This window comes from Protomyctophum parallelum, assembly GCF_964188405.1.
Source record: "Protomyctophum parallelum genome assembly, chromosome: 1".
Lineage (NCBI taxonomy): Eukaryota > Metazoa > Chordata > Actinopteri > Myctophiformes > Myctophidae > Protomyctophum > Protomyctophum parallelum.
This window is the reverse complement of record NC_139697.1, coordinates 56,762,721-56,786,994: the sequence shown is the minus strand read 5'-3', so window position 1 is coordinate 56,786,994 and position 24,274 is coordinate 56,762,721. Positions and strand designations below refer to the sequence as shown.

At 43.6% G+C, this 24,274-nt stretch overlaps 1 protein-coding gene across 2 annotated transcripts in view; it reads left to right on the top strand.

The window, feature by feature from the left end:
* LOC310876386 (ferroxidase HEPHL1-like) overlaps positions 1 to 24,274 on the top strand; it is a 260,954-nt gene that overhangs the window by 5,651 nt on the left and 231,029 nt on the right. The window contains exons 2-20 of one of the 2 annotated variants that reach the window (XR_014570723.1): positions 1,152 to 1,396; positions 4,160 to 4,372; positions 4,735 to 4,938; positions 5,447 to 5,701; positions 6,332 to 6,500; positions 7,098 to 7,228; positions 7,492 to 7,599; positions 8,415 to 8,614; positions 9,772 to 9,916; positions 10,407 to 10,619; positions 11,352 to 11,568; positions 11,795 to 11,934; positions 12,796 to 12,918; positions 14,068 to 14,174; positions 16,433 to 16,676; positions 17,403 to 17,542; positions 18,407 to 18,560; positions 21,226 to 21,240; positions 21,488 to 21,875. Coding sequence is in view for 1 of the 2 variants with exons in the window: in XM_083789916.1 (XP_083646042.1) it covers positions 1,152 to 1,396; positions 4,160 to 4,372; positions 4,735 to 4,938; positions 5,447 to 5,701; positions 6,332 to 6,500; positions 7,098 to 7,228; positions 7,492 to 7,599; positions 8,415 to 8,614; positions 9,772 to 9,916; positions 10,407 to 10,619; positions 11,352 to 11,568; positions 11,795 to 11,934; positions 12,796 to 12,918; positions 14,068 to 14,174; positions 16,433 to 16,676; positions 17,403 to 17,542; positions 18,407 to 18,560; positions 21,226 to 21,240; positions 21,488 to 21,552 (3,088 nt within the window). In the remaining variant the exon portion in view is untranslated. Of the gene's footprint in view, positions 1 to 1,151; positions 1,397 to 4,159; positions 4,373 to 4,734; positions 4,939 to 5,446; positions 5,702 to 6,331; positions 6,501 to 7,097; positions 7,229 to 7,491; positions 7,600 to 8,414; positions 8,615 to 9,771; positions 9,917 to 10,406; positions 10,620 to 11,351; positions 11,569 to 11,794; positions 11,935 to 12,795; positions 12,919 to 14,067; positions 14,175 to 16,432; positions 16,677 to 17,402; positions 17,543 to 18,406; positions 18,561 to 21,225; positions 21,241 to 21,487; positions 22,445 to 24,274 lie in introns of those variants that run through there. The other variant, XM_083789916.1, reaches the window with a different exon arrangement.

The following is a 24,274-nucleotide window of genomic DNA, read 5'->3' as shown; positions in this document are numbered from 1 at the left end:
GCTAATTCGCGTGTGCTGCTTGGGATACTATTTACATTATGAAGAGAATCAAGAGAAAAAAAAAAAAGATTTTTGAGCGATGTAAATAAGCGAATTAGCACAACACCCCATAGCCCCATTCAGTGCAATGCAATTCATTGAGGGCTTATGGTAGGGGAAATAGCCAATAATGCGCTTTTGCACAAAATAACACCTGGACCTCTTTGGTGGGGACGTAACAATTACAAATAAAGGTAAGAAAGCCTTCTAGTATGGAATTCTCCTTTAAGTGTACTGTCTGTCTCAATGTACATTCTAATATCACACTAATTGCGAACGCAGTGAGCACTAACTATGACAGCAAGGGCTGAATGTCTGTGTGTGTGTGTGTCCCGCTGTTACACCACCCGCCCGCCACCAGAGGGCGCAGCTGTATCACACAAAACACATACACGCACGCACTCACACACACACACACACACACACACACACACAAACTTAACTTAAAAAAAACTTAACTTAAAATGAAAAAGAAAAAACTTAACTTCAAAATAAAATCTTAAAAACACAAAAAAACTTAACTTAAAAAAAAAACTTTAAAAACACTTAAACTTCAAAAAACTTAACTTAAAAATAAAATCTTAAAAAAACAAAGTGAAGTTTAAAAAGAAAACCTTAAAAAAGTATGTAATTTATTCTAATTGTTATTGCCATTTACGAGCTGCGTTCGCTTCCCGCGTTTGCGCGTCTTACTTGTGTAAACTTAATTTACCTTGTTGAAAGTATTACATCTTTGTCAACTTGTCACGGTACGAATTGACAAGCCCTACTATGAACTTGTGATTCTGACAATTCTGCCCTGTAGCAACCTTCTATGAATTGCTGAGGGAAAAATAACTTACAGAGATAGAAGAACAACACAGGGTGACATGCAGTGGCACAGGTCAGCGCCATTATTCCGACGGCACGACTTGGTCCGACGTGCACCATTACTAATCCTGTCACTAACCCTAACCACACGCGTAGCCACGTTGCCAGACTAATGTGCCATCGGAATTACAAGCGGATCCCCAGTGGCACATGCCTTATCCTAATTCAACACCCTCTCATGTGTCCTTTCACTCATTAATTATAATACTCATGTCACCCCTATCCCTCTCTTCGTCTCGTAGGCATGCAAAAGTATTCCTGGAGGGAGGGCCCCATCGCATTGGCAGAACGTACAAGAAGGCCATGTTCCGACAATACACAGATGCCTCATACACCCGTGAGGCCCCCAGACCTGCCTGGCTGGGGTACCTGGGGCCCATACTGCGGGCGGAGGTTGATGATGTCATAATGGTGCACTTGAAGAACTTTGCCTCCAGGAACTACTCCATGCACCCTCACGGAGTCTTCTATGAGAAGGATGCTGAAGGTATTAAACTTATCCTGTTTTTAGATGCACACACACAAGTTTGGACCTGTGATGGGAGTCATGGGACACTGGGGCACATTTCACACTCCTAGTGCATTCTCCACAGGAGAATTCCAGACCAGCGGTTTTCTTACAGTAATCTGATCTTATTATATCAAACAACCAGTGGTAGAGGTGAAAGAATATATACGTTTGCAAGTTACCGCATGTTTGTTGATGTTTGGTCCAGTGCTGTTGTTTGGCGTCATCGAGTTGAAACGGCACTGATTGGCCGTACAGATTTTCAACCGAGTCTTACCCCACCATAGACAGCGTCACCTGACCAGAGCCTGAATCGCAGGAACAATGGCCGTGGCTAGCGATCAGGGGCTGAAGCCAGGCTAGATGTACTCATGACACAAACGGTTTTAAGTCATGTAAATGAACTGTGTGAAATAATAAATGCTTGTGGTGTGTAATGGCCTACATGCTCCTTTTGATGTCCAAACGTTTCAGATGTCTTGACTGTCTGAAGCCCATCGCACACCGTCTGCGACCGCCGCGCGTCACAACAGCCGCCTCCCTTATTTTCAATGAACCTATCGCACACCGGCTCCGTCCGCCGCGTCGCGCCGCGTCGCCTGGCGCGCCGATAGAACCAGTTCTATTTTCCAGGCGGCGCCGCGCGGCAACGCACCGCGCCGCGTCGGACGGAGCCGGTGTGTGTTGGGCTTCAACCGGACGTTTTTTCCGACGTCGGAAGGAGCCTGTATTTGACTTTAGACTAGTGAATGATCATTTTAGGTCTTCAAATTAGAACAAATTAATATATGCTTGTTTGTTCATTAAGAGACGTTTATGTGATCCCGCATCAGAATAGTTTGAAGTTACACTGTGGCCCTTGTTGTAATCTCAAAGTACTGGACCCTCGTCCGGTTCTGGCAGACCGGTAGTGTGTGTGTGTGTGTGTGTGTGTAGGCTGGGTGGTGTGTGACAATCCGGCTGAATTATTCCTTTGGTACGGCGGCGATCGACGGGCCCGGTAGAACAATAATAACGGGACACTCAGACAGTATCTTGCCAAGGGTTCACACTTTATTATACACATACAGAACATATATAGCTTTGGATCCTAATGTCCTAATGACGTGGCACTGAGACATAACAATCGGCTAGCAGCAAGTTGACCTTGCTCTCTGAGATGTCTCCAGTGGCTAACTAGAAAGTCTGCTTACAGGCAATACACAATACATATCAAGTACATTGTATATTCACGTACAAGTACATTGTACAAGTACACAGCATAGGCACTCATAACATATCACAACAGTGCTTACAAATCGTAGACACATCTACTGTAAGTGAATACTACCAGCCTTTGCTTTTTTTGCTAGTTGTTTTTCTTCAGAATTTTGTTTATGATACCTTCAGGGTCTTTGTGTGGTTTATCTGATAAACTATCTGTAGTTTTGATGTTTCTCTTTTGGGTCACTGGGACAAGCCTTATTCTCACTGCTACTCCCATGTCTAACTGGACGGTTCCCAACTATTTTCAACAATGGTCAGAAAACAGGCGTATCTCCATTGCCAGAACTACTCCTATAATGGGACGTCACAGACACAGGGACCACGTTCTCATTAACTCTCACATTCTATTGTAACAGATGCTGTACATGCTCAACTACAGTTTCTAAGAAATCTGAGCACACTTACTCAGTTGTTATGCAACCCCCCCACACGAACAGATATAGTGTACTGTACACACACACACACGCACACATGCGCGCACAGGGAGATGCTTGCTATCCTATGAATCTCCCAGGCTTTACAGGGATTTCGTAAATACCTTTTCCCTTCTTGAGACCAGCTTTTTTTATCGTGTCGAGACAGACCATGAACGATGGCCTATTTTTTCTTTTTCTTTTCATGCAGTCAAAGGATGCAGTTTAACAGGAAGGATATACAATACATTCACTCATGTTGCAGAAGGACAGCTTCTTGGGAGGTATCCAGAACACGCCATGAAATAAAACGGCTTGAAATAAAATATTTTCAACTATTTACGTACTGTCTTTGCTATTCGTCAGACAATGAAGTATATACAGTAGGACTTACAGTAAGTGGTTAAAGCCATGCGAGGAGACTACTGAGGGAATCAAAGTTCACTGGTGTAGCTGCCAACTTTACAGGTCAATTTAATGTTTACTAGTGAGCAGTGAGCACACAAATCATATGGAATATGGTAAATGGCGTGGAGATACGGAAGAAATTATGTCATCGGATTTGTTCTTTAAATCGTCGACAGTGAATGTGATTATTAAGGACATTTACAGTGGACAAAGTGCGACTTGTGTAAGATAAGATGAACCTTTATTGATCCCCGTGGAGTAATTCATTTGCGGTAGCACTTAAAAGCAGTAAAAGTGAAACACAGGAGAGTTACGGATCAGGGCCAAACCAATAGGTAATGATGAAAATCCACAGCTGAATGAAATGTAGTTTCTCACGGACATGAAACTAACATGTAGTACTCAGGGGGGGGCAATTACATTTTCTCACAGTGTAATAGTTATTTTGTTTTGTGATATATGACACAATATATAAATAATGCTTTGTAAATTTAATAAAAAAACATTTTTAGGAAAAAGCTGGATCAGGTGCTGGTCTTGTAACAAGCTGTTACAAGACCAGAACAGAGCTGGTTCTGATCCTGTCCCTGTCACAGCATACAGTAGCATACAGTCTTGGCATCAAAACTGATCTTAATGAATCTTTGTCCACTAGGGGCGCTCTACCCAGACGGGACATCTGCAAAGTTGAAGCAGGATGACGCTGTTCCCCCGGGAGGCAGCTATACTTACCGATGGGAGGTCAGGCCAGAATTTGCCCCTACGGAGGGCGATGCCAACTGTTTGACCTGGGTGTACCACTCCCATGTCGACGCCCCCAGGGACATATCCTCTGGACTCATAGGGGCGTTGCTGACATGTAAAAAAGGTGAGAGAATACAGTATACACAGTAACAGTACTTGAAATGTTGGGGTCTCAAATTTTGTCCAGCTCTCTCTCCCAGAAAATGTGCATGCACCCTATTCTGCCACAACTTCAGCAGCTGGAGGTGACAGGTTGGCTTAGTGATTAAATAACGTTTCCAAGTGTCTCTCTCTCATTTTGGTCTTTCTAAGGACCTCTCTAAGTGGACTATTTGGCAAGCATGGTGGTCAAGTATATTTACAGATACTGCAAGAGTATTTCACTGAATATTGTCCTGATTTTCCAGTATATCACACTCAGAACTTTAAACAGGAACAGAACGTCTGTAGCCTTTCAAGAGTGTGTCATCATTGCATGTACTGTAGGTATCCTGAAGGAGGGCCCTGTGCCTGCTGACAGTCTGACGGAGTCGGTACGTAAGGATGTGGACCAGGATGTGTTCCTGATGTTCAACGTGGTGGACGAGGCCCTGAGCTGGTACCTGGATGACAACATTCAGGCCTTCTGCTCAGACCCAGGTGGAGTCAACCAGGATGACCCCGAATTCATAGAGTCAAACCTGATGCACGGTGGGTAGTTTTTCCATGGCTGTGATTGAGTCGATCTTAAGCCCAAACCGCACCAATGATTCGCCACGCAACTCCTTGCAACACGCAACTACTTGCAATATTCCCCAATGGCAATTTGAAGGAGTTACATTAGTGTGTTTTTTTGTTTGTTGCAAAGAGTTGCGACTAGTTGCAACTGGTGTGGTTTAGGCCTTAGGGCTCGTGTCGCATGCCATCCTACTCTGTCCATTATCTTCCTCCTGTTTCTCTCCTCTGTACCGTCTAAACTCTAAATTAAAATAAAAAATGCAAAACTGCCTTTCTTTGGGTTAGTCGTGTGTGAAGTTACTTTGCTGGATTGCTTACATAATGTACGATTACAAATGTAAGTTACATTTGTAATCCAATGTGCAGGTGAAAGTACTGTAGTAGTCGTTTACCTTCTGCTCTCCCCTTTCCTCATCTATTTGTATTGTATCAGTCGTGGTCGCCTCTTACCTCTCCCTATTGTCTTTTCCCTGTATGACAGCCATTAATGGTTACATGTATGGTAACCTGCCTGGCATTAAGCTGTGTCAGCACCGTCCAGTGGCCTGGCATCTGTTTGGCATGGGCAACGAGGTGGACATTCACTCTGCGTATTTCCATGGAAACACGTTGTTGGACCGCGGCCATCGCACCGATGTCCTCAGCCTGTTCCCGGCAACCTTTGTCACAGCTGAGATGATTCCACTGGAGATGGGGAAGTGGCTGCTGACCTGCCAAGTTAACGACCACCTACAGGGTAGGACCTAGTTTCTTTGAAACACTAAATAGTTTTGAAGAAAGTACCACGTCTCAGCCAAATGTAAGCAAGCCTGGTGCATCACAGGAGCAGGACAACACAGCATAATGTACAGAAGACACTGAAGCAGCTTGAACAATTTATTAAGGTGCTGAGTACAAATTGACTGCAGATACTTTGTATTCACCACCTTAATAAAAGTCTGAGCTTCTCCAGTGTCGTCTCTACACTAAATATGTGTTAATAGTTAATAATAGTTAATATTAGTTAGTATTAATAACAATAAAAAATTATACAATTAGTAAAATGTTAATACAAATTATAGTTTTATATAGTTTTTTGTTTTGTTTTGTTTTGCATTTAGCCTGTTCTTCTGACGTTTACGTCTACTTTCTAATATTTCTATTTTGGGTGGTTAATTTGTTTTAGTTTTTCTAAAAAAAAAGGGGGAAAAAAGAGACATTCCTTGCATGTTGATTCATGTCAGGTCACTGACATCTTGTACAGGAAATCCAGATGCACACAACTTGAATCATACTGGACTGGAAGTGTGTTCATCCCACACGTCTGTACCATGTGTGCATAATGTCCTTACAAATGTGCATTGTTGTGTGTGTGTCTGTTCATCAGCTGGAATGCAGGTCTTCTATGAGGTGAAGTCCTGTGGCACAGCGGCCAGGCCCACAGCGGTGGAGAACGTAACCAGGTCCTACTACCTGGCTGCGGAAGAGGTGGAGTGGGACTACGCGCCCTCAGGGATGAATCTGATCACTAACAAATCACTAACTGAAGCGAACAGGTACGTGGGCCGTTGATCGGCATAAGGCAGCCTTTAAATCAAATCGAGGGCCTTGCTTATGTATGAAAGGCTTTCAGCAGAGCAGTGTATTTACTGTATATGTGAACAGGCTCTTCCGGGAGTGTATTTACTATACACTACTTAACGTCTTCCGGGAGTGAGACAGTTGAAACCACGTAAACAGTTTAGTGGGGTTGTTTAGGGGTTGCTGTTTTCCCCCTGATGTAACATAATCTAACTGCAGGCCAGCTGTTTGCTCTGTTCTGCTTCACTGCAGTATGAGATTCCAACATATGTGACTCAGCAAAGAAACAGGAAGGTCTTTATCTCACAAGTTCACACACACACACACACACACACACACACACACACACACACAAGAAACTACCTATTTATGACCCTTAATTTCCCGCAATGACCACAGTCTGTCTGTGTCTGTCTGTCTGTCTGTCTGTCTGTCTGTCTGTCTGTCTGTCTGTCTGTCTGTCTGTCTGTCTGTCTGTCTGTCTGTCTGTCTGTCTGTCTGTCTCACTTGCATCCTCTCTTTATGGCTCTTTTTAATTTATCTTACTCTCTCTCACACTGTTTCTCTCACAGCCCATCAGAGACATTTTTTGGGAGAGACGGGGGCAGGATCGGGGGTCGCTACAGGAAGGTTGTGTATACAGAGTACACAAACAGCACCTTCAAAACTAGAAGAGAGCAGCCTGCTAACTTGGGAATCCTCGGTGAGCCATGCTCTTTTTGTGCATCCTTAGTTCCAAGTCAATTGAGCATTCATTCTCTCCTCTGGGGCATCTCATGTTCCCCTTCTTTCATGCTAATTCTGTCTGACAGCACAGTCCTTAGTTTTTCCTCATATCTCACTGAAATATATACTTCAAAGTTATGTTTCAAAGTTCAAACCATCCAAAATATCCCCTCATCTCTTAACTCCAGCTACTGTGATTAATTCCCCTATTAATTCTGGCGTTCATCTCCGTGTGTTCAGGTCCCGTCCTCAGGGCAGAGGAAGGTGATATCCTCCAAGTGACCTTCATGAACCGCGCTGGTAGAAACTACAGCATCCAGCCTCACGGCCTGCACTCTGACCAAAACGGTGAGAAAGATCAGATCAGATAGCTTTGACCGAGTCCTTTGTAGATCCCTCTGATTTGCGTAGCCAGTTCATGCCTTTACTTAGGAGCAAGATGATAAAAGTAAAAAACAGTCTGCTGAAGTACAGTACACACACATAATAAATACTCTTTTTAAGGGCAGTGAGGAATGTTAATACTGTTAATAATGTTAATGAGCAACCATTATCAAACCATTAAACCAGTTTAAACCGGTCAATACTGAGGAGCTTTTTGGCCGATCCCAGACCCAAACATCCATTCATACTGTATCATTCACTGTCCAATCATATTCAGGTTTGCTGGTTCGAATTTGAACCCAAATATCAGGGGAGCGGTACAACACAAATTATCACATGAATGGTGCTGTCTGCATATCCCGGTGTGTTAGCTTTTAAATACTACTACTGTCCAAGTTCCAACGACAGCTAACAAGACAACAATATTGAGCATGAGGTCAGTAAGAGACATCACACCATGAAACAATGCAAAGTCCACACAGAATGGGAAGTGTCATGTCGAATGGAACATTTCTTCATGAATCAACAACTGTCGCAATGGTGAAGGAAGGGAACAAAAAAAGACAAGAATGTGATCGAAAATGAACTGAAATCTATGGCCCACCATAACCTAAGGAGCACTTTTTATAGTTGTTATTGTTTTCACCAGGGTATGAAGTGCTTTAACAATCACCTAATCCAATTTAATAATATAATTCTAAGAAACCATTTCAAATACCGTACTTGCTGAGTCTTGTAGCAGATGTACTGATTATCGTGCTCTGTGCCTAATACTACAGGGGCTGACGGGTCTGCAGTAGCTCCTGGGAGGACTTTCATCTACAACTGGAAGGTTCTGGATGGTCCCTCTCCCTCGGATCCAAACTGTATCCCTTACCTGTACTTCTCCAGCACTGATGCTGTGAAGGACACCAGCTCTGGTTTAGTGGGACCTTTACTAGTGTGCAGGAAAGGAGCTCTGGGAACGGACGGTACCCAGGTGTGCATCAGATTTTACTGCAAGCTAACATGATCAGATTAATGTTATAGGCCAGGTTATAGACCCCCCAGGGGGTCGCCAAATTATTTTGGGGGATCCCCCCAAAAAAGACATTGCCAAAGCATTTCCGGGGGTCCCCAGCCAAAACATTGAGGACCTCTGTTCTAGGCCATCAACCTGGGGACCACTGTTGTGTTGGATGGGGGGATATGGGTGTGGTGTGGGGGAATTGTTTTGAAATTAAATTATATTGACTGTGTTTAATTTAATTTGTTAATTTGAGGTGAATTAAATCAAGCCCTTATCAGTCATTATTTAACGGAGATATGCTAGTGGTCCAGAGCTAAAAGAAAATAGAACCATAGAACCACTGCCCTATTCCTATCACATGGTTCTCTTAACCTTCCATATTAAACTCATGTTAACTGATTCATTGCAACTTATGTATGAACGAGCACGCACATGCGATTGTTTATATGGACACATTCCTAATAATGGTGACTCAACCAGTCAGTCTGGTACACATTCACTTTCAGTTTAATTTAGCTTACAGTATTTCACTTTCAGTTTAATTTAGCTTACAGTAAATGAACACATTTCCTAATAAGGTGACTCAACCAGTCAATCCGGTACACTTTCACTTCAGTTTAATTTAGCTTACAGTAAATGGACACATTTCCTAATAAACTCAACCAGTCAGTCTGGTACACATTCACTTTCAGTAAATGACATCACCAGGTCATTAGTGCACTGTTTCTCAACTAGTGGTCGATAAAAACATATCTTCAATTTCTTACATTGCTAAATGCATGGTCAGGGACCACATGGAATACCTTCACGGACCACCAGTGATGCAGACCACCTGTTGAAAACCCATTCTAGGGCTGTCCCCATTCCAATATACCTTTTTCAAGCTTCGGGTATTCTTCGCGTTATCCAAGCGAATAACCCAATACTCGTTAAAAAGTAATTCATAGATTAACTAAAGGCTCTTTGCTGGTGGGATTGTTTTCTCTGCTAAAAGAAACACCAAATTGTCTTCAGAGATCACCATAGACCAGTTTCTAAGTGCAAGTGCGATTATTCCTAATGGATATTATAATAAACTGACTGTTTGCCACTGGCCTAATTGTCTTGTACTGTTTGTTCTTTAACAGAAAGGCGTGGACAAGGAGATGTTCCTGCTGTTTTCTGTCATGGACGAGAAAGAGAGCTGGTACTTGGATGAAAACATATTAAAGTACGGCAGCAATGAGACAGATCCAGAAGATGAAGAATTTGAGGAGAGCAATAAGATGCATGGTAGTTTACCTCTGTGTTTGTGTGTGTAATGCCTCTTCCTCAGGGTCATGATGATGACAGCTCTCCCTGCTATAACTATAAATCATGCTTTAGGGAAGGGCGGATCGATATGGAAATATCAGCACTTTGGACACCGAGATTTCCTTTCATATTTGATCCCCGTATTAAAATATTCATACGAAGTGTTTTCTTTAACCAGAGTGGAATTTGTATTTAATGCTTAAAAAGTAGATCAATGTCGTAGCAAAAGAAATTCCAAAAATCTCACATGGTGGAGTTGTATATAAAACAATAAAATCCTTATTTTTCATTTATCATTAAGTTTTTATTATTATTATTAGTTACTGTGTAACATTCGGATTAGCCTCCAACAGTTGCCATCGTCACTAGAACTGGAACTGGAAGTCATTTTCAATTGGCTAGGTTATATTTGTGTTGTTGTATTGTTGTGATTTGTATATCTTTTAAAATATATATATATATATTTCAGCGGTGAATGGCCGGATGTATGGGAACCTTCATAGCCTGGACTTATGTTCGGGGGACACAGTTGTGTGGTACAACTTCGGCCTGGGCACGGAGGTGGACATCCATGGCATTTATTTTGAGGGCAACACCTTCCAGAGGCACGGCACCACCCGGGACACCGTCAGCCTGTTCCCACACACCACCGCTACCGTGCTCATGAAGCCGTCCACTGCTGGTCAGTCTGGACAGCCGCTTTACCATACTACTAGTCAATTTGCTTTCTTCCACAAATGTTGCTTTCGGGGTGGAGACATTGAAAGGAACTCCAATGTAGTTATTATTTTGTTATAAGCTCATGTAAATACTTTTCATTGATTGATTCAATATTCATGAAACCTCACAGACAGACGTAACCATTCCTCATTCTATTTTGGGAATGTCATTACAGGCAAAAAATCTTCAACATCACATGAGCTTGCAGATTGACTTACTTTGGCATGACGCTGTTATACATTATAATGTATATAACACAGAATTACTCACAGTATTTTGATTCTTGTACATATACTGTACGCTTACTAAGATTCTAATTGTCACCACGCTGTTCACAACAGCTCTACCTAGGGCTGGGGTTCAATGGCGAAGAGTAGGGGAACATTCTCCATGTGTTGTTCCACAAGGCTGAAAGAATATTGTCACCAAGAGAAATCCACTAATACAACAATTTACCTAAAACAGTTGTTTGCCATGGGTTTAATTTCAACTACCCCCATAATGCTGGGAGTGTACAACGGCGGGTCCATTTGGTTCCATGTACTGTATACACTCAGAGTTGGAACCCCCACAGGGAACCCCGATGGATCCCTGGAGCCCACTTTGAAAACCACTGACCCCAAAGATTCAATGAGAGAGTCAAATTGATCTGAGCCCTGACCCCAACCTAACCCCTGTGGATGCTCTCATACAGGCACGTTTGAAGTGAGCTGCAGAGTAACGGACCACCTCATGGGTGGAATGCAGGAGCGGTACACGGTGCAGGACTGTCCCGGACACAACTTCACTCGTAAACCATTCAGACACTCAAAGGTCGTCCAGTACTTCATCAGCGCTGAGGAGATGGAGTGGGACTACGCACCTGACAGAGGCTGGGAACAGGAGAAGAACCATGGCACACTAGAGGGCAGGTGTGTGTGTGTGTGTGTGTGTGTGTGTGTGTGTGTGTGTGTGTGTGTGTGTGTGTGCGCGTGTGTGCGCGTGCGTGCGTGTGCGTGTGCATGTGCTTGCATGTCTTCCCACCCTGCAGGGATTACATCTCTAATTGCATGTTGATGTACCTGGGTTTGGTAAATTGCTATTTATGTTCATAAGTATGACTGTTTGTGAGCGGTGACAGATTGTCGTGTGTCCCAGTCCAGGCAACGCGTTCCTGGAGCGAGGGGAGAACCGAATCGGCTCCCGCTATAAGAAGGTGGTGTACAGGGAGTACACGGATGACACCTTCTCGACGCAGAAGAAACGACCGCCGCAAGAGATGCACTTGGGCATTCTAGGTATCCTAAAGCCTGATTCATATTAATTCATGCGATCAATCACAGACCTCACAATGTGCTGCTCTTGCCTCTCTCATCAGAAGGGACATTTAGACATGTAATCCCTTTCGCACTGTCTTGCAGCTGCAACCAACCCTTTTCAGAAAGTCATTAAATTATATATTATATATATTCTATCAAGGTTAAAATAACACTGGGGGTTTATACAGTATTGTAGGTTGCTTCTTTATTGCTTCATATATTCTGCACTACACACAAGATTAACTCAAAATGAAAGTGTCATTACATTGTCAATGTTGCTGTTGCTGCTGTACTCTTTAAGACAAACTGCATTTTCCTGTGTTGTTTTTTCAACACCCCCCCCCCCCCCCCTCACAAAAACAAAATCTGAACTGACTAAACTAAAAAGACATTTGGCATTGCCTGCTTTTAGGCATTTCCTTTTAACCAAACAAAATTAACAGAACTTCCTTTGTATGTTTATACTAGGCTGCAAAGCAAGCCATGTCTAATGATTTCACAGAGTAAATGATTACACTTTTGATGGTTTTTGTTTTTTACAAAATCAGAAATAAATTGACAGTGTCAAACATAAACAAAAAATCGACATCACAAACAAGAAAACAACACAAATCAAGACAGTTTAAGATGATCTGATGAGAGAATATTATATTATATATATTACAACATCCTTATGTGTGAGGTCGCAAACACCAGTAAATGGTGCCACACAGTCCAGTATGGTCTGAACAACTATAATAAGGTTCCATTAGGTTCCAATTTGTGCAAGACAGGACTTTGTGTGTAGATAATTTGTGCGTAGATAATTTGTATGCTTGTGTTTTCTTTTTACTGCTACAGGTCCAATAATCAAAGCTGAAGTAGGGGAACAGATTCTGATCACGTTCAAAAACAAAGCCAGCCGGAACTATTCCATTCACGCCCATGGACTGAAGGCCCATGGGTTCGCTGCAGTCCAACCTGGTGAGAATAGAGACTGAAAATGCCAAATGTTCATGGTGTTTCTAATGTGTGGCTATGGAGGGACAGCAGTTTAGCCACGGCTTCTGATGGAAGGTCATTTTATTCCATTTGTTGACACATGCTTCATCACGCACAATGGATCAGTGTCACCAACCACCTCATTGCTGGAGAGTAATGTTAGATATACTGTATCCAGTGTGTTAGCACTGTACTCCCCGCAGGCAAGGCACCGCAAGGGTACCGATTCGTTTGACAAACTAAATGGGGAAACGTAATGCAAAGTATTTCCACACACCAGCCCCATTGCCAGAGCATACAGATGGGTGCAATTATAATTCACCTGGGGAACAAAACATTTCATTATAGCCTATATAACTAATAATTCTACAGATTGCGTCCTCAGAATGCGTCATCTGAATGCGTGCGCTGTGATTGGCTGAGAATCGCATAACGGGTGTCTTGTGCCACATGAGCCAATATAAGTAGCAGAGGAAAAGAGAGGGGAGAAAGAGGGTACAGAGTAGTAGTTATTTTCGTATCTTTGTAGCATGTGGTTGGATGACAGTTAGTTTCCCATTTCTTTACACAGTCTTTTGCATTGTTGTTGAACTCTGCGAGATCTTGCATGCATGTCAAAGTATTAAAATTAAGCACAAATATACTTAGCCTACCTACAATGGCAGATATTCCATACATTGCATTTATTCCACACACACAGACACAGAAAACTGAGTCACCCATGTGCAGCCTACTCACTCAGTAATTAATTGCTGAGATTTTGCGTCTGCTCTTGTCACCTATAGTATATCTATTCTAGTCAATTATCTTCACTCAGAAACCAAGAAGGTCATAGTCTATCATTCAGAGAACGCTGCAAACGTATAAAGCATTTAATTTACGGACCGTGGCCATACACACACTGCATTTTAGGAGCGGGAGGGCGCATTGGACATATTCATGGCCCAAGCACGCAGTTTCACACAGTTTTATTAGCACACATAGCTTCGCTCAAACAATTTAAGCGTGTGTGTGTGTGTGTGTGTGTGTGTGTGTGTGTGTGTGTGTGTGTGTGTGTGTGTGTGTGTGTGTGTGTGTGTGTGTGTGTGTGCGTGCATGCATACGTAAATGTATTTGTTCTTGTCCTGTCAGGCTACATAACCGAGGTTAGATGGGACATTCCTGAAAGCTCTGGTCCAGGGGTCTCAGATCCTAACTGCATCTCCTATGCCTACTTCTCCTCTACGCACTTCACCAAGGTACTGCATATGATGACGTGGTCCTCTGCATTGTCTTCAAGCCGCCTGCACATAATATAAGTCCAAATATTGATTTGATTCAATCTCATGGTATGGTGAAAAATATCACCCTTTTAGCATGGAAACCAATGGAGTCAAAGTGGATACTGCTAATATATTAACCCATTCTGACCAGGCACCCATTTTGGTGTTGGCATCACGTTATGCTTTAGCTATTGAAAAATAGCAGATCTACAAGCTCGTATTGCGCCACCGAGTGGCGCAATACGAGCTTGTAGGTCTGCTATTTTGAAAAATCTAAGACACTTTTAGAATCTGATCTCAGGTCAGAATGGGTTAATAATGTAACTGTCAGGATGTAATAGACATTTTTAGAATCTGATCTCAGGTCAGAATGGGTTAACAAATTGAATCATCTCGGGAGTGTCGATCAGCGCGTTCAGATTTTCAATAGTGGTGTTGTCTAGTTTTTGCTGAGGATACACCGTGATCCTCTCAGCCTTGTACAGTACACATGTGTACACTCACTAACGGCATACTACTAAATAATCATAATTATAATAATAGCAGGCCTAGAATGCAAGTAAGACTGGGTATACTGTATGTGTACGGTTAAGCCAATTACATTTACAGATGGGGAGATTTAAATGCTTTGGACTGACTGAAACAATTATGTTCACCTATTTTCCAATCCGAAACATTATCAAATTTAGGCTATGCCTGCGTTTCAGATTAAACACAACGGCTTGCATCCAATAACTGTTGCAAGACAAACACACGCTGCGAGGTGTTGTGAGCTTGTAGATCGGCTATTTTCGGCAAAGAGGTTTGTTGTAGAAGAGGGAATGAAGAGCAGACCAGGTGCAAATTTTGAGGTTTAACTGTCTGAAAATACACATTAACATGAACCCAACGCAATGCTACACAATGATAGTGCTGTCAAATAAGACTATGTATGAAGCTATCTGAAAATTTGAAAAGTCTGCAACACAACTTTATACAATATGTAGTGGGCGGTCTCTGTTTAATCTCTCTCTCAGCTAAGGGGTCCATGGCTTGAAAAACGTTGAAGACCCCTGTTATAGATCTCTTTTCTGTGCATGTTGTTCATAATATTGAAACAAACCCCTTTCACACTGAACTGTGCTGCAACTGGGACTCACGTGTGTGGGTCCTGAAGGAAATCTCTCATACCACTAACTGCTTGCTTTTCACAAAGATTGAACCGCCTGCACAGTTGATGAATAAGATGCGGTCATATCTCTAATTGTTCGCATTAAAGCATCAAGAATGCCCCTGAGGCCAGCGGCCGATCTCTATTTTCACCTGAATGAGAGCATTATTGAACGTGTCTCAGCACGTTATAATTTGCGTCATTTTACGCTATTGTTTTATTACAGTATATGAAGATGACCAGGACCAATCGGTGCCTTCATGCATTCCATTTAATTTAATTCCTGGTATTAAGTAAGATTTTCCAGCTTGTTATATGACATAGGATGAATGGACGTTGCGGCGATGCATTCTGTGTACAGTATGTGCATATGTGGGATGCCTACTGTATGTGGGTGTGATGTGTGTAGACTTCAAAGCAAAACAAAAAACATAGACCTAGTTCATTGTAAAGCATTTGGCCTATAGTTGGCAGAATCCACATACATTTTAGTTTGTTGCTGCAGTTTTTGTGATCTGTTTCACCATCATAATGTACAATGAGAGTAAATGAAATAACTGCCATTACAGGATAATTGACAGTAATTGGATTCGGTGCGGTTTCTCACCCGCTGAGTAAGAAGTTAAGAACAGGGGTCGGTTTGTGTGTGGTGAGGGGAGGACGTAGATGTTTTAAATTAAACTGTTAGGTTTCATAATAATAAACAAATTAATTCAATTGTTGTAGATTATTTGATATCAACCATATCAGACAGTCTACTAGTATTTAATTCAGTCTTACCAGAAACAAGGATAAAAACATATCCCCGTCCTGGGCCGTGGCTCCAGGCACCTTGGCTGGTAATCCAGTCTGGCAGTGTGCCGCGGGTTCCACTCCCGATCCAAACAGCCTTTACATCATGTCTCTCTCTCCCCATTTCCTGTCAGCCTACTGTCTGTCCCTCCATGAAAAATATAAAATAAAGGCGAAAGCCACAAAAAAAAACATATCCCCACCGCCAATAAGAATCCCCATCCCCCCCAGCAAATCAAACTGGTTGATCTGTAACTACCAATAAATCACAGCTCCTCTTTTCCTCGCTCAGGACCTGTACAGCGGCCTGCTGGGACCGTTGGTGGTGTGCAGGCCTGGGACTTTGCGTGTGGGCGAGGGCAGCGACAGACAAAGGGGAGATGTGGAGATGGAGTTTGCCCTGCTCTTCATGGTCTTTGACGAGAACCAGTCCTGGTACATTGACGACAACATCAGAGATTACACCGGCAAAGGCCCTGAAGCCTCTGATCTGTTGAAGAAAGACCCGGACTTTGAGGAGAGCAACAAGATGCATGGTGAGCGAGCATCACAATCACAATTCTTTCAACCGCTTTCTGGGTCTGAGTGTAACACAGCTCGCCTCGGACCATTTTGCACCTCGAAACACGATCTCGACGCCTCGACTGATCAATATACACACCACCCAAATAAAATGCAAAACATTAAACTATCATGAGGGGAAATGATGCTACTATGGTACCGTTTCTGCTTTTTGTCAAGCAGCAGACATGAAAATCATCTCATCATCACATTGTGTGCAGCCCTCGACCGTCGCGAATCAGACAGTACTGCACAGGGCGTAAAATATTTTCTTTCGCTAACTCTCATTCCATTAAAAAAATAATAAGCCTATAGTCTACCTGTCCTGCACTATTAATATAATGTAGTGCACTGTTGGTCCAGCCTGATAAGACACAGAGTTATCTCACTAGTGTGTGTGTGTGTGTGTGTGTGTGTGTGTGTGTGTGTGTGTGTGTGTGTGTGTGTGTGTGTGCGTGTGTGCGTGCATGCATGCGTGCGCATGTGTGTGTCTAAGGTGAATCTGTTTAAAGAGATAAATAGCATGCGCCGCAACACCTCAAATGGTTACTCAGTCATTATAATTAAGGGTTGTGTTATGTCCTTACAAAATGTATACATGTGTCTGGTTGCATGCATGCGTGCATGCTTGTGTGCGTGCGCGCGTGTGTGTGCCTGCGTGTGTGCGTGCATGTGTGCGTGTGTGTGTGTGTCTATTGCAGGGATAAACGGCAGGCTGTATGGGAACCTCCAGGGGCTGCTGATGACGCAGGGCCAGAAGGTAGACTGGTACCTACTGGGCATGGGCAACGAGGTGGACATGCACACGGTGCACTTCCACGCAGAGACCTTCCTCTACAAGGTACCCACCCCTCTCCGTCTTCCAGTGGTGGAAGAAACACTTGAGTAAAAGTATCAATACTGCAATGTACAGTAGAACAACTCCGTTACCAGTAAAAGTCCGGAATTCAAAATTGACTTGAGTAAGGTCTCACTCACACCTTTCGATCTAGCGTACAACATTGATGCATGCTAGATGTAAGCAAGATGTAAGTGTCATGGCCGCCCCAATGCATTTCCAATGGAAGTCACATGGTTTGATACAATATTTTGGACTACAAGCTGTTGTATGGCTTTCGGCTGTGTTTCGACTGCCCCCCTCCCCCTCATACAACACAAATGTTGTGTCAAACCATGTGACTCCCATTGGAAATGCATTGGGGCAATATGTATCACACTATTATGCAGAATGTCTCATTTCAAGTTTTCAAATGTATAACAAATAGCAGATCTACAAGCTCGAGATTGTGAGTTTGTGAGCATGTATATTCTGTAGAGTTGAAGTGGTTAATGAATGTTTTCAAATAATTGTAGCGGAGTAAAAGTACAATATTTGTATCTGAGACGTAGTGGAGTTAACGTATTTGAAATTAGTAAAGTGAAGTAAAGTGAAAAAAAAAGTGTGTGTGTGTGTCGTCAAGTCAGAACATAATGGCTTGATGGTCAAAGGTTAAAGGTCAAGGACACTGAGGTCCTCTGTCATTTTTTGCTTTGTCGTTTTTGTTCTAAAATCTGTGTGGAAACATTCTTGACCTGTGACATCCTTTCCTACAGTATGTTGCAATGAATCATGTGAAGATACTCTCCGTTCCTCAAACTCTTAGCTCTGTTCCTCCACCTTTCTCGGTGTGTGTGTGCGCGTGTGTGTGTGTGTGCGCGTGTGCAGATGGACCGTGTGCATCGTGCTGATGTGTTTGACCTCTTCCCCGGGACGTTCCAGACTGTGGAAATGGTGGTAGGAAACCCTGGCACCTGGCTGCTGCACTGCCACGTCACTGACCACATCCATGCTGGCATGGAGACCACGTTCACCATCAGAGGTACCGTATGGACTTCTATTGTTGTGGTGGACCAGGTGGCTTCTGTGGACCATATCGTTGTATCATATTGATATGAGATATGTAAATGCTTATTGTTACATATGAACTTATGACGTTCTCATTTATGTCAGTGCATTCTCACTCCCATCTCAAATTTTGATACTTGACACGGTGCTGATGCCGAGGACCCCCTTTTATTTATGTTGACTATGACGGATCTCACTGTAGTTTCATTGAAGTTACACAACATGACTTTAAATTGGATTGGGATTGAGGGGCACGGTGGCACAGTTAGTACTGCTGTCGCCTTACAGCTAGAAGGTCCTGGGTTCGATTCCCGCTGGGGAAGCTGTGAGTGCTGGCGGCGTGTTCCCTCATACCCGAGGCGGGGTTGGCGAAAGGGCCTTTCCGTGTCCCCCTCACAAAAAACATGCAGTAATCCTGGTCTCTAAACTGCTTCCCCCTGGCCTGATGGAGGGAAAAGGAACTGGTTGGAATATCGTGTTCCTTCCATGCGCTACGTTCAACCAGGGACCCTGTCAGGTGAAAAGAAGCAGCTTGGACTCCTCATGCATAGAAGGAAGCATGAGGTCAGCCCAGGATCACATTAGATAATTGACACAGGGGTGAAAATGGGTTACAAAATCATGTAGATTTTCATGTTAGAAATTGAGAGAGAAAAACTCTTATTAACTAACCGGTTAATCGATCAATAAGGTTATCAATTATCAATTCTTATTATCAAGTCTGGTCTGTACATATCTGTAAGGTGCTGTACCACAGGAAACCTTGGGGGCAGTAGTGATCCCCTGTAAGATGGACAAAACGAATGTAATGTCTGTAATAAAGACTGTAAGACAAGTGGAGTACTTCATATGAGATTGCTTTGTTGTCCTATCCTGCCCTCTAGCGGACAGCAGCTGACATGGTGAGCCTCCATTTAGACATGACTGTAGGTAACGGGGCAAGTGGGCACCAAAACCAACTGGGCACTAAGGGCATGTGGGCACCTGGACAACTTGACACATAGGGGTAGAGATAATACCTGGGCACTAAGGGCATGTGGGCACCTGGACAACTGGGCACTAAGGGCATGTGGGCACCTGGACAACTGGGCACTAAGGACATGTGGGCACATGGACAACTGGGCACTAAGGGCATGTGGGCACATGGACAACTGGGCACTAAGGGCATGTGGGCACATGGACAACTGGGCACTAAGGGCATGTGGGCACATGGACAACAGGGCACTAGGGACATGTGGGCACATGGACAACTGGGCACTAAGGGCATGTGGGCACCTGGACAACTGGGCACTAAGGACATGTGGGCACATGGACAACTGGGCACTAGGGACATGTGGGCACATGGACAACTGGGCACTAAGGGCATGTGGGCACATGGACAACTGGGCACTAAGGGCATGTGGGCACATGGACAACTGGGCACTAAGGGCATGTGGGCACATGGACAACTGGGCACTAGGGACATGTGGGCACATGGACAACTGGGCACTAGGGACATGTGGGCACATGGACAACTGGGCACTAGGGACATGTGGGCACATGGACAACTGGGCACTAGGGACATGTGGGCACATGGACAACTGGGCACTAGGGACATGTGGGCACATGGACAACTGGGCACTAGGGACATGTGGGCACATGGACAACTGGGCACTAGGGACATGTGGGCACATGGACAACTGGGCACTAGGGACATGTGGGCACATGGACAACTGGGCACTAAGGGCATGTGGGCACATGGACAACAGGGCACTAGGGACATGTGGGCACATGGACAACTGGGCACTAGGGACATGTGGGCACATGGACAACTGGGCACTAAGGGCATGTGGGCACATGGACAACTGGGCACTAGGGACATGTGGGCACATGGACAACTGGGCACTAAGGGCATGTGGGCACATGGACAACTGGGCACTAAGGGCATGTGGGCACATGGACAACTGGGCACTAAGGGCATGTGGGCACATGGACAACAGGGCACTAGGGACATGTGGGCACATGGACAACTGGGCACTAGGGACATGTGGGCACATGGACAACTGGGCACTAGGGACATGTGGGCACATGGACAACTGGGCACTAGGGACATGTGGGCACATGGACAACTGGGCACTAGGGACATGTGGGCACATGGACAACTGGGCACTAGGGACATGTGGGCACATGGACAACTGGGCACTAGGGACATGTGGGCACATGGACAACTGGGCACTAAGGGCATGTGGGCACATGGACAACAGGGCACTAGGGACATGTGGGCACATGGACAACTGGGCACTAAGGGCATGTGGGCACATGGACAACTGGGCACTAGGGACATGTGGGCACATGGACAACTGGGCACTAGGGACATGTGGGCACATGGACAACTGGGCACTAGGGACATGTGGGCACATGGACAACTGGGCACTAGGGACATGTGGGCACATGGACAACTGGGCACTAGGGACATGTGGGCACATGGACAACTGGGCACTAGGGACATGTGGGCACATGGACAACTGGGCACTAGGGACATGTGGGCACATGGACAACTGGGCACTAAGGGCATGTGGGCACATGGACAACTGGGCACTAAGGGCATGTGGGCACCTGGACAACTGGGCTAACGTCTTTGTCTTTGTTCTTTATTTCAGAAAATTCTTCACATGGTAAGATATTGTAAAAAATATTTTATATTTTGACACTTTCTTACTGTTTTATTGATGCTTGTTATACTTAATTATTGTTCTCTCATAATGTATATTATTTATTTTATCTTTACAAGTGATGTACTGTATAAAGCATTTTGTAAACTTTGTTTTTAGATAATCGTTATAATGAAATTATAACGATTAAACCCAACTATAACACTTGTTGGATGCTTATACTGTTCTCTGTCATCCTCACATCCTGCAGCACTATTGAGCTCAATAGCCACCATGCTGCTGTCTCTGGCTGTAGGAGTGATGCTGCACTACTGAAGGACCCTGACTCTGACTGTATCTATGCAACAAGGACCCTGACTCTGACTGTATCTATGCAACAAGGACCCTGACTCTGACTGTATCTATGCAACAAGGACCCTGACTCTGACTGTATCTATGCAACAAGGGCATTGACTGCACTATAATTCCAGGGATTTTATCACTGTCACTGTGAGAGAGAAAGTTTACGTATTCCTATGCAAAGTAATTCATTGCCTATTGTGCCTTTGAAGGTCAAGTCAAAATCAAACCATCGAAGAGAACACGGGTATGTATAGTTAAAGCTACAATGCATAGGTTTTATGTCTACTTTTTTTTACGTTTTAAATTTACAACATCCTTATGTGGATTGTTTGTACTATGTTGTTGCTATGGTTGTGGCATATTTCACAGAATATTCATGTGATTTGTTTTGTGCAAAGCACTACTGGACCAAATATGTATGATTGATTTAAGTATGTGTGAATGTGCAATAACATTATTGCTGTTGTACAAGTAGTTGTATGTGTTTGTATGTCATATCACCACTAGGCGACGCCAGAGCCATAGACATGACAGAGTTATGACAACTCTATTCACTTCATGGGGCCAGGCTCTTTTACATCTATTGGTTTGTCCCTTTAAAAGGGACAACTGGAAGTTTACAGAATGCATTGGAGTCTATGGGCTCGCACGAGTGAATGAACCATGTGACCGGGCTGTTTTCTGCCCCCTCAATGTCGTAACTGCCTTACTCTATTCTATGGTTTTGGGCGACGCTAATGCATTCATTAAAAGTTGCCAATGTAACAATGACATGAACTAGGCAGAATTTCATAAAAGGATTCCAGACCCCGATCCTGAAGAAACTTTGCTGTAGGCCTGTCACTTCTCGTCTCTCTCCGCTTTCCTGTCTCCACTTACTCTATCAATAAAGGCAAAATAATTGCTTTATTTGTTTATTTCAATTTCTCAAATGTTACATTGTTAGATAGTGCTCCACAATGTAAAATGTCTCTGGAGTCAAGGCACCTATAGGGGCCTGGACTGGTAGACCTACCTACCTCAGAGGTGATAGCCACACATGCACCACATGGAGGTCTTCAAACCAGGACTCACCCCACCCTCTCTAACTGCCTATACTTCTCCAGTGCTCCCATGTTCACCATTATAAAGCCTAGGACTGTATGAGCCAGCTGTGGACAAGAGAGGGGAGAAGCCCATGGCCGCCTTGGACCCTATAACTTTGCTTTTCTGTGCTCCAAGTGCCCAGGGAGCTATCACTGCACTATTGTAGGTTGCACACTCGGGTGCATGCAAGGTTTGGTATACTACATGTAATCAAAATGATCATCCCAGATTAGATTCGGAAGATGTGTAATGACTTAGATCACAGTTACATGTCTCAAGGAATGATTGATTGGTTGAAAACAGTTTGTAGAATGTGTACAGTTCAACGAAAGTACAGGCCAATACACAGAATCTGCAAAGAGAGTAGACTTGTTTACATAAGGGTCCCCCATGTTCCAATTCATCAGAACATTTAAAGACATAAAGATGCTATACTTATACATGCAAAAAAAGGAAATCATCATATACATTTCACACTTATTAAAATAAGGGAAAATGTACAGTATAGAAAAATAGGGGCCAGTTTAAAATTGCAGCCGCCCGTAAGTTCTCTTTGAGAGCGGTTTTAAAGGATTCACATTTCTTAACGTCTGTTGGTAGGGCGTGCTACATTTTAGTAGCATATAGGAGCAAAATTAGTTTAACCCCTTGTTTGAATCTGGGTTGAACGTATTTTGACAGGTACACATGGGTATCCTAGTAGTGTAGGCTACTAGTGAATCTTAAAGACCAGGCCCATTGCAAGTTGCTGTACTCTGTCGTCAACCCAAGTTATTCCAATCTATCAAAATGAGCAGGGGTGTGGTGGGTTCTGGGAGTTAGGCCAAGTAAGGACAAGTTTGGTTGGGATGTTTGGAACCTTGTTTTAAGGGCATTTGAGGTGCTGTGGCATCATGAGTTGCATGCATAGTCGAAGAAACCTTGTATGACCTGTGAGGAGATCCTGTACACATCTTGTTCTTTGGTTGACCTTTCATTACATCCCAATCCACACCTTATCTTCTGACCACATGCCCCCTGTAAATGAACCATTAACAGATATGGATCAAATGTAGGCCTACTATTTAGACTCACTCATGCAGGATTCTAAATTAACACGTCGGGGGGGACTGTCCATTTTGGGCGGGAACCCCTTTTGGTGTTTTAAAGCATTATGTTATACTTTAGCTATTGAAAAATAGCAGAGCTACAAGCTCATAGCGCGGCACAGAGTGTCGCGCTATGCACTTGTAGGTCTGCTATTTTTTAAGAATCGTGAAAATGTGCCTCAAATCTTTGAATATATATAATTACTTTTTAAGTAAATGGGTTAAAACTGCTACAGGAACCCAGTAGGGAGTAGGCTATAACCAGATGCAAGTAATGGTGAGTATCTAGGCTACTGAGTATAGAGACCATCCACTCTGGCTGGTATAAAAACAGGTTTTTATTCTGGCTCAAAATAGGTATTGGACTCGGTTAAGAACCCATTTTCCCTTAATGGTTGTAAATAGAAATGGGGTCACAATACCATTCATTGCCAAATTGCTTTTTTAAAGGAATATGTCTTGAAGCCACACACAAAGTAATCAGATTAGATAACAATTGTTTTGCAATAAAACATTGCCAT